A 24,158-nucleotide genomic window follows, 5' to 3' on the forward strand; every position below is an offset into this window, starting at 1 on the left:
CACAGAGAAGAACTTTTATTTTGACCCCTGTAGTTGCATAGTCTCTCTTGAGAGCCAGTGAAATAATTTTTTATCCCTTGCATAATTTTAAAATACTTATTAGGTCAGAAGGAGAGGGATTCCTAGTTGCTGTGAGACTCTTCACTTCTTCCTAAGAATATGCCAGTGATAAATGCTGGGAGTTGAGCACAAAGCCCATGAATATCAAGTGGGCTCTAAAGATCTGTAAAGGTAGCCAGGCTACTAAAGCAGCAGGAATCCTGGTCTTCATTTCCTGTGGAGCTAGATTGTGGCTTTATTAATACATGGATGAAAGGGGAGCATATTTTGATTATAAAATAACCCTCAAACTTCAGGCACCACCAAACTGCAGTTTACCAAGACTCTTGTTGTGGGATGTTCCCTGGTTTCTGCTAGTTCTCCTTGGGAGCAGACCTTCCCCCACAGAGCTGCTGTTTCAGAGAGTGTCACATGCTCACCGCTGGGCAGGAGGTGGCTCACCTTTGGGAACTCAAGAGAGATCCAAACGTTTTTTATTCACATTTTTTGGTATTACAGTAGTTGTCAGCATTTTTTTTCTTATCAGTTTTTTTTTCTAATAATGGAGGTGGCTTTGTGCCTTCCTGTAGATCAATCACAACCTAACTTTACTAAGCGCCTTCTTAACCAACTGTCATGCATGATTCACTGATTGCCAGACACTATTTGATTTTTTAAAATGAAAAATAGTAACTGCGTTTCTACTAGAGAGAAGGATTGGTTCATTTAAAAATAATCCTAAATTTAAAAAAAAAACTGATAGTATCTGAAGAAAGATTTTACCTCTACCCAGGGAGGGGGTGGGGGAGACAAATTATATATATGGGGAAAAAATAAAAAACATTTGATGTCTGTTTCCATTAATAAAAAAGCTTTAACATATTAATGTTGGTGAAAATACAAAATAAAAATGAAAAGTATTTGCTTTTCCCACAAAAATGTAAAGATATTGTTAACATATTTTACAGTGAGGTATATGTGATTTATTAAATATTTAACTAAAACCCCAGATGTGTTATAGTTGTTTCAATTATATATATATATATATATATATATATATATATATATATATATATATATATAAAGGCTAAGAGCCACTCACTTCTTGAGGTTCCCATAGATCATTTTAGAGATCCCTCTAGCCTAGTTTTTGTGACACCACTTTATAATTAGACACGAGATACTAATCATCCACCTCAATAAGCTATTGACTGCCCATTTGTTAAGAATAATGACAACGACCCTAGGATTATTATAAGAATTAAATTAGTGAGAGGTACTGTGGAATGAAATTGAGCAAATTATGTTTTATTTTGCACATATATAAATGTCTAATAACAAATGCCACTATTATATATAACATGCCCCAAGGAAAAAAAAGATTCCCCAGAAAAACAAGAATGAAATTAGTGAATATAATCAATCACCTGCCACCTGATGGCACTCAGTAAGTGATAGCTATTCAATTCTTCCTAGACAGTGCTTAACAGAACCTGATGTAAGGAATGCAAAGGTAAACATCTGGGCAAGGTTCAAGGGAACAATTTAAGAGGGGTCTGCTTCCAGCCTCTGAAGTTTTCTTTGTGGGAGGAATGAGGAGTGTTTGGGCCATATAGCAATCCATTCTATCACACTTGAATATTTTGTGTATTACACTGAGCCTCTGAGTGTGGGAACTGTGTTTCATGATTTTACCTCTGTCCTGGGTGCCTAATTTCCTTTATCTAGCCTGAGCCCCAGGACAGGATACATGTAGAACCCTACTCACTTAAAGCTCTTTAAAATTATGACATTTACTAATCCAAATGGAAGAAACCGCAGTTCTACTTTACAAAAGCCAGTCAGTTAAAAATAACATTGTGTTAAAATAAAATTAGTCTTAAATCTGGGTTAATTTACTAGCTCAGCTCTATGACTTTGGGAAAATTCTTTGCTCTTACTAAGATTCAGTTTCCCATACTATTTTTTAAAAGTTCTTGTTTATTTCTTTATTTTTTGTGCTGCTGGGAGTAGAACCCAGGACTTTATTAATGCTAGGCAACTGTTCTACCTCTGAGCTACACTCCCAACTCAGCTTTACACCTTTAAAAATAGGACAATAATGGTACCTATCTCAGAGAGTTGTAGTGAGGACTAAATAATATAATTGTGTAAAGGATTTAGCATCATGCCAATAGTTAGAATTTAATAAATGTTAGTTATCATTTTTGCTGTTGTATGTTTTTTGAGCTCCTATTATGTGCTTGTTTTGTTTTGGTTTTTTGTTTTTAATGTACAATGTGAGTCCATTCATTTAACAGATTTTTTTTTTTCATTTAACACATCTTTTTGAACACTATGTTGTGTGGGCATCAGCTCAGAGGCTACAGCCATCAACCAGGGAGCCTGATGGATGGGGATGGTATCGATGAATAAACAAACAACAGGGATGAAGTGAATTTCCAACATTAATGATGAATGTGGAGAAAATAAAATGGGAATGAGTTGGAGAATCACAAGGGAGGAAGTGCTACTTCCGCTACAGTGGTCGTGGAAGTCCTGTGGAAGGAAGCATCCACTGAGGAAAGATCTAGGAAAGGACGTTTCAGGCAGGAAAAAACAGCAAGCATAGAGGACCCAAGCAAGGAAGTTTCTAGAACAGCCTATGACATTTGTTTGGGGATGAGGAAGAGAAGACAAGTAGTGAAATCAGAGGCAGGCAAGGGTTGCAGACCATGAATCCAGTAAGAATTTTATACTAATTGTCCTGGGAAGCCACTTGAGAGTCTGTAAGGGAAAGAATGATACAAACTGTAAGTAAAAAAAAAAAAATTAAAAGAAATTTAGAGATTATTTGACCCAACTTCTTATTTAATAGATGAGGAAACAGGTGGAGGAGGTTCCCAGAATCCTTCATGCTGTTCCCTACCTCCTTGCTTTTACCCATCTAAAAACTAGCTCTGGAAAAAGGTTTAGGCTTTCTCTCCTGATGTACAAACCCATCCAGTCCTGGCTTTTCTCATGGCCTCTGAGTGTCTCCTCATTCTTCTACAGAAGACCAGAAAGCAGTATCACACAGGTGCCAAGAGCCCAGGTTGTGAGTTCAGAATCAGTTTCTAGGACCTTCTACTACCACAACCTTGGTTGATTTATGTAACCTCCCCAAGCCTCTGTTTTCATATGTGAAATGTAATAAGAATATCCAGAATCTTTGAGAGTGTTATTACTTTATGTGAATTAGCATGATTCTGGGCATCTTGTAGCTACTCTGTTAAGGTTATTATCGTTGTAGAGAGCCATAGACTTGTAAAATGGGAATCAGTTTTGTAAAATGTCAAATCTGAGTTCATACTCTGACTCCAACGCTGACTTGCAACCTCATCTTGAGCAAATTAAGCCCTCTCTTCAAATTTCACTTAACTTGATTTGTAAATTGGAGGCAAATTCCTGCTCCAGAGTATTGTGATGAGAATGAATATCTAGAAGATGACAGATAAAGTTTTAACACATTTTCTTGGCTGAATAAATGCTATGAATTGTCATTATAATAATTCTTCCCATTGTAAAATGATAGGTTGGCTTTTCTGTTTCTTTTTTTTCTTAACTTGGATGAAAAAAAGAATTCACATTTAATTAACATTTTTGGAATTCCTGCATTATAAAAATAATACTTACTGCAATCTACTTATGCACCAACACAGTTCTGTGTACTTCCCATTGGCCTACTTTACAGCCAGGGTCACTGAGGCATAGAGGTAAATTAGCTTAGCCCAAATTACTCAGCTAGGAAGTGATAGAGCCAGGTGTGAAAAACAAACAGCCATACTCCATTGTTGGGGATCTTAGCATCTGCCCTGCAATCTTCCGTAGAGCCAGCTCAGTGCCTTCCAGGAGCTTAGAAAGACTCCTGCTTCTGATGCTGTAATAACAGTATGTTAAGATTGTGTATGAAGCACTGCTCTATAAAACAAAAAGTGATATCAACATGGTAGGCATCTTTAGAGTTTCCTTCCAAATACCCTGTAACCATTGGAGTGGCAGGAGATAACAACAACTTTACATCTAACAGTTGAGTTCAACTTGCCTTAGCAAACTGCTCTTCAGACTTATAGAAACATTGTTTCTATATGTGTCTTTGTTTATTCATGGTACCTAGTAATAGTTAACTTTTCTATCTGTAATTCAAGGTAGTTTTTAAGATTCAAACATTGTTACCATTTTTCAAACAGAACTGTAATGAACATTAAATGCGATAATTACACTAAAATATACAAATTGTGCATTTTAAATATTTTATGCTTCAGGACAATTGCCACATGTGGCACCATGAAATAATTAGAGTTTGGCCCTCCTTAGGTATCAGTTTTCTGATAGGGCCACTTTCACCTACAGGGGATGCCGGCTATGTCTGGAGACCCTTGATCTTCACAGCTTAAGGAAAAGAGAGGTAAGTGACTGGCATCCAGTGGTAGAGGCCAAGGATGATGCTGAGCACCCTACTGCACAGGACTGCCCATTCATAATAAGGAATTATTCAGTCCCGAATGCTAACAGTGCAGTAGTCTCCTCTTATTTGTGGTTTCATTGTCTGTGGTTTCAGTTATCTGTGGTCAATCACAGGTTGAAAATATCAAATGGAAAATTCCAGAAATAAACAATTTCTAAGATTCCAGTTGTGCATCATTCTAATGAAACCTGTATGTATGGCGTTGTCCACCCAGGACATGAAGTATTCCTTTTTCTAGCATATCCATGCTAGAAGTGCTGCCTGATAGTCACTTAGTGGTCATCTTGGGTATCAGAAGGACTGCTGTGACATGTGTTTGAACATCCTTTATTTGACTTAACAGGCTCAAAGCACAATAGTAGTGACACAAAGGAGGCACAGAGCATAAAACATGGAAGGATAGACAAATTCTGATACTATGTAGAAATGTTGCAGGGCATAAAGGAGTGTGTGTGTGTGTGTGTGTGTGTGTGCGTGTGTGTGTGTGTGTGTAGTTTGGTACCATTTGCAGTTTCAGATATCCACTCAGTGTTTTGGGATGTATCCTCTTGCATGGGGGAGGGGTAATTATCATACACAGGTTTTAAAACCCTGCCATAAGATTTTTTATGAAATATGCTTTTGTCAAAAGTCTGGACAACAACTCCATATCCAGCAACATGTGAACCCTAGGATGGTGCTTTGCCCACACTATTCCCCCCACTTTCCTTTTGTTTATTGTATAGGTTAAGAAAAAAATAGAATCCTTCCCCTGCACCTTGGAATTATTGTCCGCTTACTTTGCTTCAACACACTTTTCCAATTATTTTTCTACCCAAATCATTATAATCATAATAACTTGATTAGGTCAGTGTTAGCTTCACTGCATGATTAAACTTCTCTTTCGCATATAAATCACCACCTCACATGGGAAATTCCTTACTTCCTTTTAGTAATAAAAGCAAGTCAAAATTTTCTGTGCAGGAGGAACTGGAGGCATCACAGCTAAGTTCTTCCTCCTGTTCATGGGAGGGAGTCCAGGGTCACCAGTTTCAAGGAGTATGTGAATGAGAAACCAATGCTTTTATAATCCTGTAACAAATATGGATAGGCTACAGGAAACAAAGATGGTTGTATTTTATAACTTTGTAGTTTTCTCATTGTATGCTTATTCAGATGAATTCTACAGCAGAAAGGAAGACATCTTTGAAAGTTCTGGACTGCTCAAAATTTCATTTTGGGGAAATAGAAGTAGCAGTACATGGACTAAGAAAATTGCTACTGATTTTGAACCCTCTTGGCATTTTTCTTAAATTTATTAGCTTCATATTGATTCATGTGTTTTTTTCCATTCAACACAAACTTTTTAAAATTATTCCCTGTAATTATCTCTATACTGCTTTTAGCGGTTCTCTTTTCCACCTGAGCAGAATGGCCGGAACATAAATGCACTTTTAAATGAAGGAAAGGAAAGAATGTTATTTTACTATTTCAATGGATAGAAGGAATAACATGATGAATGTTCCTTGATCTATGATATGATGCAATAATTGTTGGTTTTTTTTTTCCTTTTTTTTTTTTAACCGAGCTGAAAGAGTTATAACCAAAATCATCCAATCCAAAGCAGAACAGTTGAAGTTATGTGCTGTGTTTCTCACAATTTACAGCAGGGTCTTGTTTGCCCTGACTTTCTAAGATTTGTGATGGATTAGTCCTCTTCCACTCCCATTTGGTTCCAGTCTTGATGAGACTGAATGGAAGCAGTGGACCAGCATAGTGAGAAACCCCAGAACAGCAAATTAGACCAATTTACAGCCTGGTTTCCTTAGCAGCAGACCCCACCCTAGCCATCTCCACAAGATAAGACACACACTTGGTGGCAGGACAAAAATGCAAGAACTTATAGTTTATAATATTTTCATCTTCTAAAAATATCTACTTTGCTTATATGTTCTAATAACATAACACTGTGCATACACAATTAATTTTTTTCAGATTCTGTATTGGGGAACTTTCTCAAGAACTATAACCCAGGTCCCCTGCATCACCCAAAATCAGCCTGGAGTCCATTGTCAGCCCGGAGGCCCAGGTGACGGGAGCCGTGTTTTGCAGGTTGCCTGTGCCCTAGGTTCTGCTATCTCTGCCTTCTTTCCAGTGGTGCCATATCTCTACCTAACATGCCCAGTGCTGAGTGCAGTGCTGCTTCCTGATAAGCCCTTCCCTTTGGTAGCCACAACCGTGTTTAACAAAATTTTTCTTGAGCAATGTTTGGGAGTCTCCCTTTTCTTTCTACTTTTTTCTTCTTAATGCATCTGGGTAGTTTCTTGACCTACTTTTATTTCTTCCATGCTTGACACAAAAACACTTCTGAAAAGCATGAAATCCTTTCAAAAAGAGGGGGGTTTTTTGAAGTCACTTGTGTGTATTATTGTGCTTGTGTTCAAGGGACCTGAATCTTATTTAATAATGGCCCAAAGCACATGAGTAGACACACACACACACACACACACACACACAAAAAAAAAAAAACCCAACAAATCAAATATTGAATGCATTTGCCCAACTAAAACACTACCCTCTGCTTGTAAACTTTCTTCTTTATGCCTTGCAGTTATTTCCTAATTCCTCTGAAACACTCCAACCCCCTGGGGCCTAATCAATGCCTCATATCAATTAAGCTCCTAAGGACAAGAGACTTAGTACACCTCACAAGCTTGACAACAGGCCCTTTGTTGGAGAAAACAAATTAAAAGGAAGAGATTAGACCTTCTCTGATTAAATGTCATTAAAATGCTCCTTTGAATGAAAAATATTTATAATAGGAGCCAGAGATTTACAAATCAAGTTATGAGTTGAGCCACAGGGTACCGTCCTTACTCTCCCACATGGGAATAGACTCTGAGTTCTGGCAATACATTATCTGAGGAAGTTTTTTCAAAATATTCTCAATTGTATTAAAAAGTGAGCTCTAAGTAGTAATTATAAGTACCTGAACATGTATATCGGTGTTGTTTGTGGAGAATGGAAAATTGACCTGAATTGACCATCTCCTTGGCTGGGGTGGAGCAGAATGTGTTGTTTGGGGAATGCTTATTGAATTTTTAAAAGCATTATACTTTGCTAATATGGAACAAGCATTTGAATTATGGAGAAGTTCCTTTATTACATGTGTGGAATTGCTATAAATGTCTTCACACAAAACTGAATTAAATGAACTATGCTAAATACATATATGATTATGTCAAAATGTAGTTGTATATACAACTACAATGCACTAAAAAATAAAATTAAAAAGAAGATGAATATAATGGAGCCCTAAAGTCATTAATAAGAACTTGAAGGCCAGTTTACAGAAAGTTAAGTGCCAAGATGAACCATGCCAATTAGTATCATCAGACCTAGTGTCAGAGGCTCATTGCTAATCTCCCTCTTCAATTTGCATATAGAAGCACAAGTGCTAAAAGAGATAAATATCCTGGTCGAGAATCACCTTTTATATCTCCTTAAACATGTCTCTTCTGTGTTGTTAGTTTTTAAAATTTAAACATGCCAATAATAAGTTTGGGTATATGTAAAACTGTTTCTCTTTTCATGAACACTTTATTTACAGAGAAGCCTGGGTTGCAGAAACAGAACAAGGACTTAGCTCCCATAAGCTCTTGGACCTAGACTGATATTTTAGCAGTCTCATGTCACCATCCATCCATTCTTCCAGCCATTTATTCCTTCATCCATTCAACAAGTATCTTTGAACTCTGACCAGGCTCTGGACTCCATGTTGGGTCCTAAAGCCTCGGTCATGTACCAAGAGAGCTAAAGTCCCTGCCTTCATTAAGCCTCACTCCTCACTGATCATCACATACAGACATGGGCCCATTCACATGCCTTCAATAAAAACAAATGGAAACTAGTAAAACTCTAAAAATCTTGTTTTTAAAAAGGCTTATAATGTTTCAGTCATCTTGTTTTACATAATCTATCTTATTTAAGTTTTCATCATAAAAATTGAGAAACTGAGACTTTAAAATTAATCTTCTATGGTCAATAAGTGATGAGTAGCAGAAATGGGAATGGAAACCAAATTTCATTAACGGCAAGTTTCATTCTCTTAGCCTCTTCCCTCTTTCCCCACACACTTCAAGTTTTACTACATTTAGAATTTTAAAGTATTCTTGTCACTCCTGATTAGCACTCAGAGAAGAACCCAAGCTCCTACGTGTTCACTCATAAGCCTTTCAGTTCTCAGTTCTGCCCAGCACTGTACCCTGCTCTTTCTTCTCCCCTACTTGGCTTGCATAATCTTCCAAGACCCCCCTTCTTTGGGTCTTGATCCATCCAGGTGCCATAGGGCTTTAGGTCCTGCTTTAACCTTATCACCACACAGAGGAGCAGATGTGAGCCTCATATTTTCAAACACTTGCATTTGTATCATACTTTCATGGGAGTCGGTGCCCTTTAGGGAATGACTTCCCTTGAACAAATGTGTTTGGAACCATCCACCTTGTAAAGTGCATGTTGCATGAATATCATAGAAATTCAGGGACAAGTTGGAACAGAGAAAAAGGTACATTTAATGGCCAAAATATTTTCCCTGAGGCCTCAGATTCTTCTATGTGGGAATGATTTAAATTCGAGGGAGAATCGGATTCCCTGTTTACTGCACAGTTGATTTCTCACCTGGCTAAAATTAGCTTTTAAATCACTGGGTTTTCTGCCGCTGCAGTGCACTTGGTCCCCTGTGACTGAACTGTTAGACTCGCTTTTACTCCTGCTGATTACCTGTGATTATCTACCTGGTCAAGTTGTCAGGTGGCTGCACCTGCTGAACACTTTCACATCTGCAGTTGATTAGCTCTCTAGCCAACCCCTTGATCATAGATTTTATACCTAAATTGTCTTATCTCCTTTTGTTCATTTGGAATTGAATCACCCCCAAAATATAAACCCTCCTCCCAGGAGTGACTGGTACATGTTATTCAGCATTCTGATTTTATGACATGCCCAGACAAGCTCAAAATTAATTTCATGGCAGGAAAGTTTCTGTATTTACTATTAAGACAGATTTTCCACTTTATGCAGAACTCCCAGGGACTGTGTTTCATCAACATTTGGGAGTCAATGTTGAACAGAACGAGCACCATGGTTCCCCCGGCTCTCCTCTTTGGTTTATCTTCAGGATGTTTTGCTAACTATGCACTTCCACAAGTAAGGTGCAGAGCTCCTGGGACAGAAGCTTCATCAGGGAAAATCATCTGATCCTCCTCTGTATTACCTCTTCTAGCAATGTGCTGGTTCCACATGGCCACGTCTTAGTTTTCCAGCTGCATACATAGAATATGAGTTGCAGTCAGTGTTTGACATTATCATTTTCTCCCAGTAGCAAGCAGAAGTGAGTTCATGATAGTAACCCTTTTTAATATAATCTGAAAAAATAAATTGTAGATTCACATTGCAAGTAAAAAAAAAAAAAACCATGATTTAGGCATTGGAATAAGCTAGTAATATTTTTCTTGGTTGAAGTAAAATTAATTTACAAAAGATTTAACTCCTATTGAGAGTTGTGCCAGAATGACTATCACAGCAGTTTACTTGTTTTAACTTGTTTAGTTCTTAATTATAACCTTCTGGGAAGGTAATACTATTATTCTGATTTACAGATGAGAAGACAGACACAAATAAATTAAATTGCCCAAGACCTTATAGCCAGCCAGTGTTGCTTGGCTTGACCCCAGTACTCCTGAATATTGAATAGGACTTTAAAATGTTTGTTTCTTATATATTTAAATTTTAGTTCAGTAAGTACCCTTTTTCCCCTCAGGCCTCATTTTTTACTATTAAGATTCTCAAAAAAAAATTGTAGGAATTTACTACTTTTTCTTTTGTAGATAGATATTAATGTTTAATAATAAATATTTGAATAAGGGAAATAGGTTTCTGGTTAAATTTTTAAAATTTATTGCTCTGAAATTAATGTGAATAAAACAATATGACTTTGAATTTCAATCATTTTTGTAATTATTTTGCTGCCATCTAGCGAACCATATGAATTTTTTAAACATTTTGCTGTCATCTAGTGGCTGAAGTGAAAATAACCTATGACTTCTCAGCTGCATTTTAAGAATTACCTACCTTGGGAACAGTTTCTTTCTTTCTTTTTTTCTTTTTTTAAATATATATATATTTTTTAGTTATAGATGGACACAATATCTTTATTTTGTTTATTTATTTTTATGTGATGCTGAAGATCGAACCCAGCGCCTCACATATGCAAGGCAAGCGTTCTGCTACTGAGCCACAACCACAGCCCCTAGGAGCAGTTTTTAAAAATCATTTAACTTGTATCGAGTCTAACATTTTTAAAAGTCTGACATTAACAGTTAACAATCTTCCTTCTCAACTCTTCTCACTTATTCTTCCTCTGATAAATAATTCACTCTCCTTATGTTCTGGTAACTTCTTTAATATCAAATAAGGCATTAGAAGAAAAATTAGAAACCAATTAATTTTCTACAGATATGATAGTTAATGTGTTTGGGGGATGATATGTTGTTCTAGACCTATTTTATTTGTGTCAATTCTTATTTGGATAACCGACATAATTTTTCACGTGTACCTTAACTTGATTATTGTTGATCCATTTCAATTGTATTTGTTTCATTATATAAATGGTTACCGCCAGACACTAAAAGTTTCGGATTTGCATGTTCTAGGTAGAATACTTCCAATTCATTACCATAAATATTCACCGATTGTACATTTGAAAGCTTATATCAGATGTCCTGAATCATTATTTGCCTTTTCATAAATATATCCTATCTTCACATTAAAAGGGTAGGAATTGTAATTTATTTGTAACCTTAAAACCTAACAATATCTGACATTTAATAAATTCATGTTGATGCTTCCCTATTTGCAGGTTTTTAAGTGTATAATCATCTGCATCCACAATACTTAACCCAATTAGTTTCTGCCTTATTTTAAAATTTTAAGAAACCTCTGATGATGATACCCTGAGGAGAAAAAATGCTGAAACTCTTTCACCACAGCAGTCCGTGGCTCTGCCCCTTTGTAAAATGTAAATGCCTGAAGTACAATTGTTTGGAGGTTTGTGCCTGATCAGGAAAAATGATCCCCCCCCCTTGAAATAAAGAGTCAAGTACATGTTCAATATTCCAATGGACATTTATAATGCTGCGGCACTTTGAGGGAAAAGAGAAGTTGAGAAGAAGTTTTAAGTTGGATGATAATTGTGGTCATTAGCAATATTGTGGGAGAATGTATTCTACTGGAAATCTCCCACTTGAAGCTGCAGAGCATTTTCCAAGAAGATATAAGATAAGCAAAATTCAGTCTTAGTATTAACCATGTAGAGTACTGTGTGGTTCAAACAGATGAGTACTTTTTCTGGATTCCTCTATATTCATGAGATCATTCATTCAAATACTTACTCAGTGCTTATTAAGTGCCAGACACACTACTAAGCAATAAGGTCAATGTTGGCGTGCAAGACTCATCTCCATGCCCTAATGAAGCTTATGTTCTGTCTCCTTTGATCCAGCATTTTCCCTCAAAACAACTCCAGGATTGTCCAGCTGGTATATGGAATAAGACCTATCTGTAGCTGGTACTAGTTTATGCATTTCTTTTCACATAGAGTGAATACTGAATACATTTTTACAGAGCCCTGACATTACTAAGTAAGTACCCTGAGAGAATGAGCTTGTGTGTTACCACTAATGATCAAAGCTCCACGCCTCCTAATTTCAAGGGATTTAATTAACACATCCACTTCATACTGACCAACCTGGTTTCACCTCACCCAAGTGGTACTCTATTAAATAATGGTAGCCTCACAGGACTCTATCACATGACTTGACTTCCAGCAACTCAGGACTCTCCTGACCCAATACTGTCTTCATTCCTTCTAGTAATGAACTTACAGCTGCCATTTTCTCAAATAGTAAACATATTAACCCTGAAGTAATGAAAGATGATCAAAGTCACTAACAGCAAAAAATAGACTTTATTCTGTGTTGGCTTTTTGCCTCTCTGACAAAATGCCTGAGAAAAACAACTTAAAGGAGAAAAGATTTATTTTGGCTCACATTTTTAGAGGTTTAAGTTCATGGCCAGCTGGCTCTGTGATTTCTGGGCCTATTGTGAAGCAGTACACCATGGTGGAGGTGATGCAGTACATCATGGTGGAAGGGTATGGAAAAAAACAAAGCTGCTTACCTGATAGTATTTGGAGAGCCGTGAGAGGAAGGGGCCATGGACAAGACATAGTTCCCAAGGGTATGTTCCCAAGGACTCTCCCTTCAACTCAGGCCCATTTCCTACCATTTCTACTACCTCTCAATAGGCCATTAAATTATGAATCCATCAATGGATTAACTTATTGATGAGGTCAAAGCCATCATTATCTAGTCACTTCCCAAAAGTTCACCTCTGAGCATTGTTGCATTGGATACCAAACTTTCAACACATGAGCCTTAGGGGAAAACCTCAGATCCAAATCATAACAGTATCTGAAGATATTAAATGTTTAAAGGTCTAAATATCTGGACTTCTGCCGTGTCAGGCCAATGTCATTCCTAAGCTTTTTTTTTTTTTTTTTATAAAATAATGCCATAAGAGCTACATTCTGACTTGTTTGCCTGGCTGTAGAATTCATTGCAGGGAACCCAGAATTTTAATCAATGTTGAGGCCTCTGGGAGCTATTTCACACTTTCCAGATATATAGTCAAACATTTCTTTTGTTGGCACTAATTGCCTTGGTCCCCACTTAAGGAATGTAACATTCAAATCCAGAACTTGAGTCCTTTATTGCTACACTTCAGTTACAGAAACAAACCCACAAAGTTTGCCATTCTCCATTTTTGTCACTTATAATGCATTTTCTTTAAAACACACAGCAGCCAACTTTTGTGTCCATGTCTTTATTGGTTTTGGTGATCAGTACAACTGCTTTTGCTTCAAGTGCTGTCATTTACTCCTTTGTGTTCTAGGAATCATTAATTCCAGCCTCGAATATGCTAGACATTAGAGATAGTTTTTGCTTTAATAGGCATGCAAAGATAAAAGTAACGAAATAAAAAATGAATGGCCCTGCTTCAGATAAAGAAAACCATATTTATGAAGAAGAAATTCAGATACCGCAAATTCAGATACCGCATCAAAACTTCTAAAACTCCTAATGTGATTTCCTTTAATGGACTATCAAAACCAGATATCCAGATAGTGGCTAAAATTCAAACAGTGATGGTCTTCTCTTTGGTGTTATTTAAGAGGCAAAACACATTAGCAATTCAATTCTTGGTGTAACAAACATTCTGGCTTATGTTGGTTAGATAATCTTCATCTACCTCTCTTCCTACATATAGAATTACTCATTACTTCTGTAAGATGGACAACTCATAATACAAAAATAGGAAATCTGAGGTTCTGTGAAATTTAAGGTGACAGAAAAATACTGCTTGAGCACCATTTTTCTGTCTTTATTCTTCTTTTTTTGTTTCTTCTTCTTGGAAATCTTACTAGAAATACTACTGTGATAGAAAAAATAAGATGATGATAACAAAGGTCAAGTGTGAAATTCATGCCTTTGTATTAGATCTTGTCAAAAGTGACTTTGGTTTCTTGGTGACTGCATTTGTCACATTCTTTGCTCAGGTGTGAGGACAGGAAATACACTTGCGGTAAGGAGCACCAGAAGGAGGCAAGGAACCAAGCTCTCCAAAGGCAGGTTTCCTTTCCTGAAGAGGGCAAGACACAGCAGCTCACTTGAAGGAGGCTCTCACCACCCTGTTCTTGATAGGCTGCGGAGGGCGCCAGTTCCCCACAAGGGGCACTGGGGGCTCGTTCTCTGCGCTGGCAAAGAGGCTGCGCAGTTTGGCCATCTGCAAGGGGCAGAGCAGATGGTTAGCAAGGCATTTGTACCAACTGGGCAAAATAGAGTTAGAAATCACTGACTTTCTAAGCAGGACAAGCAAACCCTAAATCATATCTCCAGCGCTCAGTCCAGAGCTAGTTAGCTACCAGTTCCTGAGTAATATAATTTTGTTTGTTTGTAAAGCCTTTTTCCTCCCCCATTTAATACAAGATCACCACACCCTTTGGTCAAACCATTTCCTCCTGAATTCTGAAACAATTCTTTTAATTTGAGAGGTTGGTATGAAATACACATTTTATATAGAAAGGCATGACGATTTAACATAGGTACAAACAATTATAAGCTTAATAGGCCTTCATTAAGTAAGTTCATGAATGGATTGTTTTATTTTATTTTATTTTTTAATTATACATGGACACAATGTCTTTAGTTTACTTTCTGTGGTGCTGAGGATCAAACCCAGTGCCTCTTGCATGCTAGGCGAGCACTCTACCTCTGAGCCATAACCCCAGTCCCCCCCCCCCCAAATCAATTATTTTAAAAGAGCAAAAAGAAACTAGAGTCATTTTCAATTTTGAGCTTTTTTTCATTAAAGGACCAGAAAATAGGAATGTTATATTTTCACATTAAAATGTTTTTAGCTTTTCTTCTTGGAAAAATTTTATTCCTTTTTCAAAATATTTATACCAATGAGTAAGACCCTTCAACCTGAACTTTTGAAAATTGTCAGTTTATGTATGTGAATCCGCACTGGCAGAAATATGAAAGTTAATGCTAATTGGGCAAGGGAGACAGTAGTGGACTGATGTAACTATTGTAGGAGCATTCATGTTCTCTGTGTTGTTCACTTGCTTAAATGTTTTCTTTCCATGTCTCTGAACACTTACTTTCTGTGGAAATAGCTTTTCTTGAGTAAGTGGGGGGAGAGGTACCAAGGACTGAACCCAGGGCCTCATGCATGGCCAGACAAGCAGTCTCCCCACTGAGTTACATCTCCAGCCCCTTGAAAACCTCCTTAACAAATATTGCTAAGCTGTTCTTTGGATGAACAGAAAGACTAGAAGCCTGAGAGGAGAAGCCAAGAAGTGTTGGAAGCAGACAGACCAAAGCTGGGCTTAGGATCCTGCACTTGGCTGTGTTTTCATGGGTAAATTACTTTACCTTTCTGAGACTCAACATATTTATCTGTAAAACTGGAGAAATAATATATACCTCACAAGAATGTTAAATCCTTTTTTATTCCCTTCTCCCTCCCTGGCCTCTCTTTGCCAACCCATTCTCTAACCTGTGCTCAGTATTTCGGGTACATTCAAATAAATGTAGACTCACTTATATTCATCTAAACCCGTAAGTGTTTTTAGAGCATAAACTTAGTCATTGTTTACTATCACAACTACTTTTAAACCATCTGCATCTATTCTGGTACTCTTGGTACTCCTGTGCCAAACTGATTATAATTAACCAGGGCAAACTGTGAAATCTCTAGGAGCAGAGCTGTTCCTAAGTATCCACTCAATAGCCATATTTTTCCATGTAGCATCTGCATCTTCTACGGGCAGCCAGTGATAAATGCGGGTGCCTCAGAGGCGCTGTTACCTGGTCGGAGCTCACGGTGATCGGCTCCTTCAGGAGCAGCCACACGATGCACTCCTCACAGGGAGGCGTGGTGAAGGAGCCGTGGTAGGTCCAGTAGTCCCGGCAGGCAGGGAACAGGCAGGATGGGTCAAAGTGCGTGAAGGGCGCCTCCTTCCCCTGGGAGAAGGTAAGGCACAGGCTCTGTGAATTGACGCACACACGGCCACACCCCAAAAGTCTCTCCATTGCATTTGTGCAAATAGATTTCAAGTTCAACAGAGATATTGGAACTTTTTACCAAGGCTCAGGCCTTTCAGAAATAGAGGGCAAAGGTTTGGGGAGCTGTAATATTGTAAAATATTACAATCATTGTAATATTTTATTCCTTATCGTTTTAACCACTAGCAGAGCTATAATTCTACCGCTTCTTATGAGGGAAAACTCATACTGTATATAAACATAACAGAAGTATTTCATATAGGTTGATGTTTTAGTTCTTGATGATAACAGGCTTGTATTTTAAGCGAATGCTATATTTCAGATTACTTACTTATTTTAGTGGTATAACTTAATAGCAGGTGGGGACTGGGGCTGTAGCTCAGTGGTAAAGCACTTGCCTCACACGTGTGAGGTACTGGGTTTGATCCCCAGCACCATATAAAAAATAAAGATACTGTGTGTTCATCTACAACTAAAAATATATTTTTTTAAAAAAAGTTAATAGCAGTAAATTTGAATAGTCCCAAAGACAACTAAAATGGGTCTGCTAATTAGATGAGTCAACTGTTAGGATTGAAAATATATAGGGCAGCACCAGGATTTAGAAGACCAGCATGGCTTACATTGAGAATCTCTGAGATCCTGGGCATGTATGTGGAGGGGGAGGGAGAGGGCAAGGTGACCACTTCATTACTCTGATTCTCACCCACTTCCTTGAACTATGTATTTGAAATGTGAAATTGCTCTAAAAACTATAAACCATACAAATATAATGGCATTTATTTTTATATACAAATGAGCATATCTATTGGACATAGCAACTGATTTTAGGTGAAAAAAATACACTTGAGAGTGTAAAAGAAAAAACTGATGTACTCTGCTTTATGCTTTAGGAGGGAAATTATTTTCTCTTACCTTTGTCTTAACTTTGTCCAGTGCATCAAGTAAAAGCTGGAATTCGCCTTTCTCCCGTCCTATCTAGAAGGAAAAAATTGAAATCCCACATGATGTTTCCACCTCTCCATAATTTAAGATTGTCTTAAAAACTGATTTTGATCCATCATATGCAACTAGTGTTTATAACTCTGCCAGAATGTCTTGTACTAAGCAAAAACATGAGTTTATCCCCCCACCCCCAGATTTTAGAGGATACATTTTCTGATCTAAACTTAGACTTTAGGCCTCTGAAGTACAAAACCACAAAATTACATGTTGCTCTAGTTCTACACCCTTGACCTTCTCTGGAAAATTGTTCCATTTTCTTTTTCTTTCTTTCTTTCTTTCTTTCTTTCTTTCTTTCTTTCTTTCTTTCTTTCTTTCTTTCTTCCTTCCTTCCTTCCTTCCTTCCTTCCTTCCTTCTTTTCTCTCTTTCTTTCTTTCTTCTTTTTCTTTTCTTTTTTTTATAGAGTTAGAGCTAGAGTGAACTTTATGTATCTGAAACTAAATCCATTGTCTTTCCTCTCAAGCCCACTTCAGCTCCTATTGTGTTGTGTTCCAGCCCTGAAAATGACCCAGTCAATTCAGAACATAAAGCAAATTAGGTCATTCAAAAAGAAAGACACCAGATTTTCACCTCTGGCTTAAAATCTAGATTGTGTTACAACCAAATTCATGTGTTAATGATACTAAGTCCTCTTTAAACCAAGATTGGCTCAACAACACACACATTCCATGTGCTATCTTAGCCGGGGATCATGTGGGTGGTAGCCACCTTAAGCTGAGGGGATGTCCAGCCAGCTACTTGGCATCACAGAAGTTCCCAACATGGGCTTTTCTGGTTTCCAGTGCAGTTGAAACAGAGTAGTGAAAAGAATAATGAGCACATGCCACCCTCACCCTCCTCACCACCATAATAAGGTCCCTTGAGTTTTTATCCCCAACTCTCCACACACACACATCTTAAGAAAATTTAGAAGTACCGGGTAATGGAGTTTGGAAAAAGAAATACTTTTAGCAAAAAAAATACTCTTATTTTAGCAAAAATGTCTGGATTACTTGAGTGAGTAATGATCAGTATGTGGAGGAAGGAAAAGATACAAATATACCCCTCAGACATCAGGAAGGAATGGAAATCATGGTATCCTCATCATTGATAAGGGACTGCATTTTTTAAATTAAAAAATATGGTCTATTTTTACCTTACCTTCAGAAAAATGCCAACCACAGCAATTCCATCAGGCTGCTTCAGAGCTTCTCCAAAAGTGTTATACTTTGGATTCCAGTGAACCAAGTGAAGCTGAAACCATAAAATACAGGTTATGAGGTAAATCCCTGGAATAAGAAAACAAGTAAAAAAAAAACATTTGCAATAAATCAAAAACAGGTGCATTCTAAGGATTGTTGCTTCACATTCTCATAGAAGTTGATAAAATTCTAAATAATAGCATGCAATACTTTGGTGAAATTGTTAATGGTTCAAATAAAATGTGTTTGAAATTCCCTACTTCCTTATAGCCAGGGCCCTAGAATCTAGTGACAACCTTATCTTAATTTAGAACATGTGCACCCATTAAGTTAATCAGGTTTTCCATATTGAGTTACTTAGCGTGGCAAAAAAAAATGTGCATATAATAGTTTATGGCAGTTGAAATATTTTATTAAAGATCAAAAGTATAGTAATAATCCCATGGGTAAAGGTCAAACCCAAGGGCTTTCCCACATCTGTAAAAAATAGCCTAAACTTTCCCCATTTTTGGAGAAGATGTCTAATGGCACAGCATTCTAAATAATTACTCTTGGCACTGGCTCTTAAATTGGCTACAGAGAAATGGACTGATCATAATGAAGTACTTTGGGTTTCTAAGAGTTTAATTTAGAAAACAATTGTGCTGCCTAATGATAGGCAGTTAGGAAAATGTTCCCACATGCCTCCAGTTCCTACCTCAGCCACTATGTTGACCAGAGGTTGCCCTTGGAAAGACTGAAGTGGGAAAAATGAATGGATCCTCATCTTTAGGGCACTACTTACTGGATTGACTTTACAAAGAGATCATAGAGGTAGCTTCTCTTATTCTCTTTGTAGTGTAATGTCTTGATCTGAGCTGTTAAGTCATGATTTTTTTTTTAATGGGCTGAGACAAAGAGTAGTATTTGCCTATATTAAATTTTATATATATATATATATATATATATATATATATATATATGTTACATAATGCATACATTTATATGCACACCTTCATTTAAAACTACAATGTGAGCATTAGTCAGAATTATTAACTGCAAATTTTAAAACATTATATTCTTATATAAGAGACAGCATAGAGCACGAGGGAAGATGATGAACTCTGAAGCCAATCTGCATAAAGAAAAGCACCAGGTCTAGCACTCATCAACTATGTACCTGTTATGTTACTTTTCTGTGCCTCCATTGCTTTACCTGTAACCTACTGCCTAGGGCTGCTGAGAGGATTAAATGAGTCCATCATATACATACTTAATAAATACTAGCTATCCTTATTGTTCTAGTTCCATTCAGGACCCTTATTGTTCTAGTTCCATTCATATGTTAAGCAGCTGATTTCTTAATAGAACCTTGGAAGTCTTCATGCTTAACACTAACCCATGCACACCCGTTTTTACTGTCTACCCTAGAATGTTTGGCAGCTCCAGTGTATGCTGACACTACAACTCTTTTCACTACAGGCTTGAAGCAAAAACAATGGGTATTGTTTAATTGCTGCACTTGTTCTTTTTAATCTCTGAGTTTTCAATGTGGGAGACCTAGAGCAGATTCTGGCCGTTCCTCCTACCTCTGCTGCATACTTGACACCATCCACCGTGTGCTCAGAGCCATGGTCATCGGAGGAGCCCCAGTGAAGGTGAAACTGGCGAAGTCGGTAGGGCCCAGAAAGAGGACCGCCTCTCAGCACTGTGATTTGGATAAGCAAGGTCAGCAGTAATTCACATTTCCTGCAGAGAGCCCTACTTTACACAGGTACTCTTACCAGCAAGAGGTGGTCAGTCTACTGGGCAGATGGAGCCATTCGCAAGCACACCAATCTCCTCACCAAATGAAGTCTTGAGACACATCAAAATAAGGTGCTTTCTTTTCTGTCCTTCTTGTTTTGTTTGCTTGTTTTATTATTTTTAAAATGTGATTTGAACATTTTTTTAGTTGCTCAAAACATTACATTGATCTTGACATATCATATATCATACATTTGTTTCAAATGGGGAATGAATTCTTATTATTCCCACGTGTACAGATTGCAGGATCACATTTGATTTGAACATTTAGAAAAATAAAATTAAAATAACAGATGGACAATAAGAATGTGTATACCCAAAGAACAGATCAGTGATGTGGTGTGTAGGAAGAACTTGACAGTTAATAGACTTAAGTTCCAATCCTAGTTCTACCCCATGAGAGCTGTGTGACTTCAGACAAGTTGCTAAATTTCTCTGAATCATTTTTGCATCTCTGAGAAGGTGATAATAATTCCACACTTTCAGAGCTGCTGTGAGGATTAACTGAGATTAAACACCTTAATGGTGTTCATCACAATGCCTGCATGGTGATCAGTGCACATACATGAATTCCTCCTTCATGTCTTGCTTTCGACTACACTTTTTTTTTTTTTTTTTTTTTTAGGAATACAAGCAAGAACTTTCACCCACATCTAATTTAGACTCTGTCTACTCAAATCAGATGAAATTGAAAATTCATAAATTTCCCAGGAAATCAATCACTGTGGACTGCTAAACTTGGTAATTCTTGGTAGCAATAATTTGGGTTTCTTGAATGAATGTCTCAATTCATTCAGCTTAGGAAAGAGTTTAGAGGTTCAAATATCTTCCAGAGGACATTGGAAACTATGCAGAAACATTAAATCAAGATCTAGCCACATAAGCTATCAAAATAGAATTCAGAGGGAAGCTATTTAGGAAATGACTGGCCACTCTAAATGGGACAAAGATGTAAAACGATAATGCTAGGCCTGTTTGAGCTTGGTCATGAAGGAAGAAAGTGGTTTGAGGTGTTGTATTTTTTCTATCCAATTGCTTGAAATAGTTACTATCTGGACATATGAGTCCAATTTATTAAATAAATTACATGAAATTGCAAATATTCAACTACTGACTGCTTAAAAAATGGCATTTTTCATGTGGTTCAACCTAATGAAAACTGTCTAATTTCATTGCTTTTCCTTCAAAATGGATCTTGTTTTCAATGGTGAGAAAGGAGAGAGAGCAACATGAAATTATTGTTTAAGAAAAATTGAACTTCTATTATATTACTTACTTGGAACCTTCTGGTAGGCAGAAATTCTGACTCTTCTTTTTTACATCACTAAGAACATTCATGTATGTATATAAATAAGGATAATTTTAAGTTTATTAGAAATGTGGTTATAAGAAAGTGTGTTATACACATCAGGCATAAATTATTAAAGAAAAGTGTTGCTTACCTCATTTATGGTAAAATAAGACATTTCTAATTGTACTTTTATTTCATTGATTTGTTTACTAGGGTAGGTTAAACTTTAAAAAAGAAAAGATAATTTATCACAAATACTCAAGAAAAAGAAGATCAGATACTACAAAATACACTCACTAGAAGGATAAATCAAATGAACCCCACTGAAGCCCTGAAGCCCAGTCATTTTGACCCATATGAAGGCCTCTTCTCTCCCCTGGATTGGCCTCCTCTGGGCACCAGGGGAAGAAAATTCATGTTTCTTTATTGTATTTCTTGCTTTGTAGAAGGGAATCTCTGTCAAACAGGGGAGTGGTAGCCTTGCACTCCTTGCACTGTGGTCAAAAAGCACAAGAACCCTTGGCTATTGGCCATCGGAGTTGGAATACTAACTTGGATTCATTGCCATCGCTGTCCTATCAAGCTCCCATTTCAGGAAAGCATTGCCAACTCTTAGCTTGGGCATGGGGCCATTTTGCAACAACAAAGTATCAGAATTAGAGGGTGAGACATTCCTCTTCATTGCATAAATATAATTCTTCACAACTAAAGCAAAGTTGAATGTCACGTCATCTCCATTTTCAGGGATGAAGGGCTCCCTCTTCCTACTAATTCTGTTACCATGTCATAACTCACATTTGCCAGAACAAACAATGAAAACATCCAAGTGCCCCTATCTAAGTGCTATACTTACTTGACCTATCATAAGTGTCATCAAACACAACTCTGCAGGTCTTCCCATTGTTCAGGATGGTTTTGGCAGAGCCAGGATCATAAGATGCTGACCAAGGAAGCAGAGAAGGGTCATGCTTGATGTCTTTAGTATGCAGCTCAATGGGCGACTGGTTGTCACCCTTGGCAATTGGGTAAAGTTCATGCCAGTGATCAGGACCTAGGAAGCAAGAGTTGAGATTTATTTATTTGGTGGTACAAGCCAATAACTAAGGCCTCTTTCAAATTGGCAAAGCCAACAAAAATACTAGGATGCTAGATAATGATTACAAAAGATCTGGGGTTCGAATTGAGCAATATAAGACTTAGTATTTAAGATCTATTCATAGTTTTGCTAATAGTATACTTGGAGGCTATATATAATTCTGTGTATTCCTGCTGCTGTCTCAGGAAGATGGCCTGAAAGGCTGACTTTTAAAACAGACTTAATTCATTGACCACATAAAGTTTTTGCATCGCTGTGATTTTTCAGAACACAAAGGTATCCTTTTCCCACGGGTTAGATAGAAGGGGTAGGTGGAGCAGAAATTCTTATCTCAACACTAGCCTGGGAGAGATTATGTGTGTGCTGGGTCTGGGAGTAAGGGACAATCAGATCTGCACCTCGGGTGCTCTGACTTCTCAGTCAGAAGCAACATCATTTAGGCAAGTTAGGAACTCTGAGCATCAGTTTCATCCAAGGAAAACACCAAGTCGATATAAAGGAGAACTAAATGAGATAAAGGCAAAAAGAGCAGCAGCATTTGGCACTTGAAAATTGCTCAGTAAATGTTAGTTTTTACCCCCACTCCAGGCCTGCATTTTCCAGAGCACTCCCTAGAATCGCCTGCATTCTGTGCAATGCCAGGATATGCTCTGGTAGCATCCTGGACCAGGGGCTGCAGCTGCCGGCACTCACCATTGTGGCTGGCGTAGCCCCACTCCTTGGCCATGGTCGTCTTTGTGGGAGCTGGATGGATTCTGTCTTCTCTCTCCGGGCGCGTCGTGCAGAGCCCTCGCAAGTCCTCGCCTTTTATATAGGTCCCCAGCACACTGCATGGCCTTATTAGGTCAGCGAAGGTGGGGCAGGGGGCTAAACTGGATTGGGGTGGTATTTGGAAGGCGGCGTGGGGGAAGCCAATGAATTACAAGAGTTGCACAGCTGTCGGGGACCAGTGGGGTGGATGGAGGGGGGCGGAGTGGGTGAGGTCCCCACTCCCCGCCCTCGCCCAGGAACCCTGGCTCCCGGCCCTTGCATCTCTCTTTCTGGGTGTCCTAAAGCTGCAGGGCTTTCCAAGCCGCGCCGACGTGCAGAAATGCGGGTGGCTTTCGACTGGTCCTCCCTCCCCCTCTCCTTCCTTGCTTTTGGAGAGTCGGAGAGGTGCAGAGAATGCAGTGCAGTCGCTGTGCTTAGCGGCGAACTGAAATCTGCATCCCGGCAGCTTGTGCTGCCTGACTTAGAAGTTGCTTTTGCCACAGACTGACGGTCTGGCTGCGGTCTCTGGACGCTTCTGCGAGTTCTTTTTCGCTGCAGCGATCCGGTTACGGTGACTGGAAAGAACCCATTTGTTTGCCTGACCCATGTTTGACTCCATTGCAAATAACTTGTAAAAATCTAAGGAGCAAAAGATGGAAAGAAAGAGTCCGGGAGAGCACGCTCTCTAACCCCGTTATCTTTAAAGAGATGGTCCTTTCCCTGGAACCGCACCAGATGGCATTTCCCAAACTAGCGGGTCGCTTTGGTCAGCAGCACGCCAAGGGCTGAATCTGAGAGAGCGCAGGGCATCTGGGAGATGCCTGGATCCCGGGTTCGCGCAGAGCAGGAGACTGAGACTGA

The 24,158-nt window shown here is 38.2% G+C and overlaps 1 protein-coding gene across 1 annotated transcript; it reads right to left on the reverse strand.

Moving 5' to 3' along the window:
- Positions 1-13,311: 13,311 nt before the first annotated feature.
- On the reverse strand, positions 13,312-23,346 carry Ca3 (carbonic anhydrase 3). Its single transcript, XM_026382915.2, has 7 exons — positions 23,241-23,346; positions 22,305-22,502; positions 19,944-20,062; positions 18,335-18,427; positions 17,107-17,169; positions 15,994-16,149; positions 13,312-14,404 (listed from the first exon to the last, which is right to left on the reverse strand). Exons 1-7 carry the CDS (start codon positions 23,272-23,274, stop codon positions 14,285-14,287), a joined length of 783 nt encoding a protein of 260 aa, XP_026238700.1. The 5' UTR covers positions 23,275-23,346; the 3' UTR covers positions 13,312-14,284.
- Positions 23,347-24,158: the final 812 nt, after the last annotated feature.

This window comes from Urocitellus parryii, chromosome 7, assembly GCF_045843805.1.
Source record: "Urocitellus parryii isolate mUroPar1 chromosome 7, mUroPar1.hap1, whole genome shotgun sequence".
NCBI lineage: Eukaryota > Metazoa > Chordata > Mammalia > Rodentia > Sciuridae > Urocitellus > Urocitellus parryii.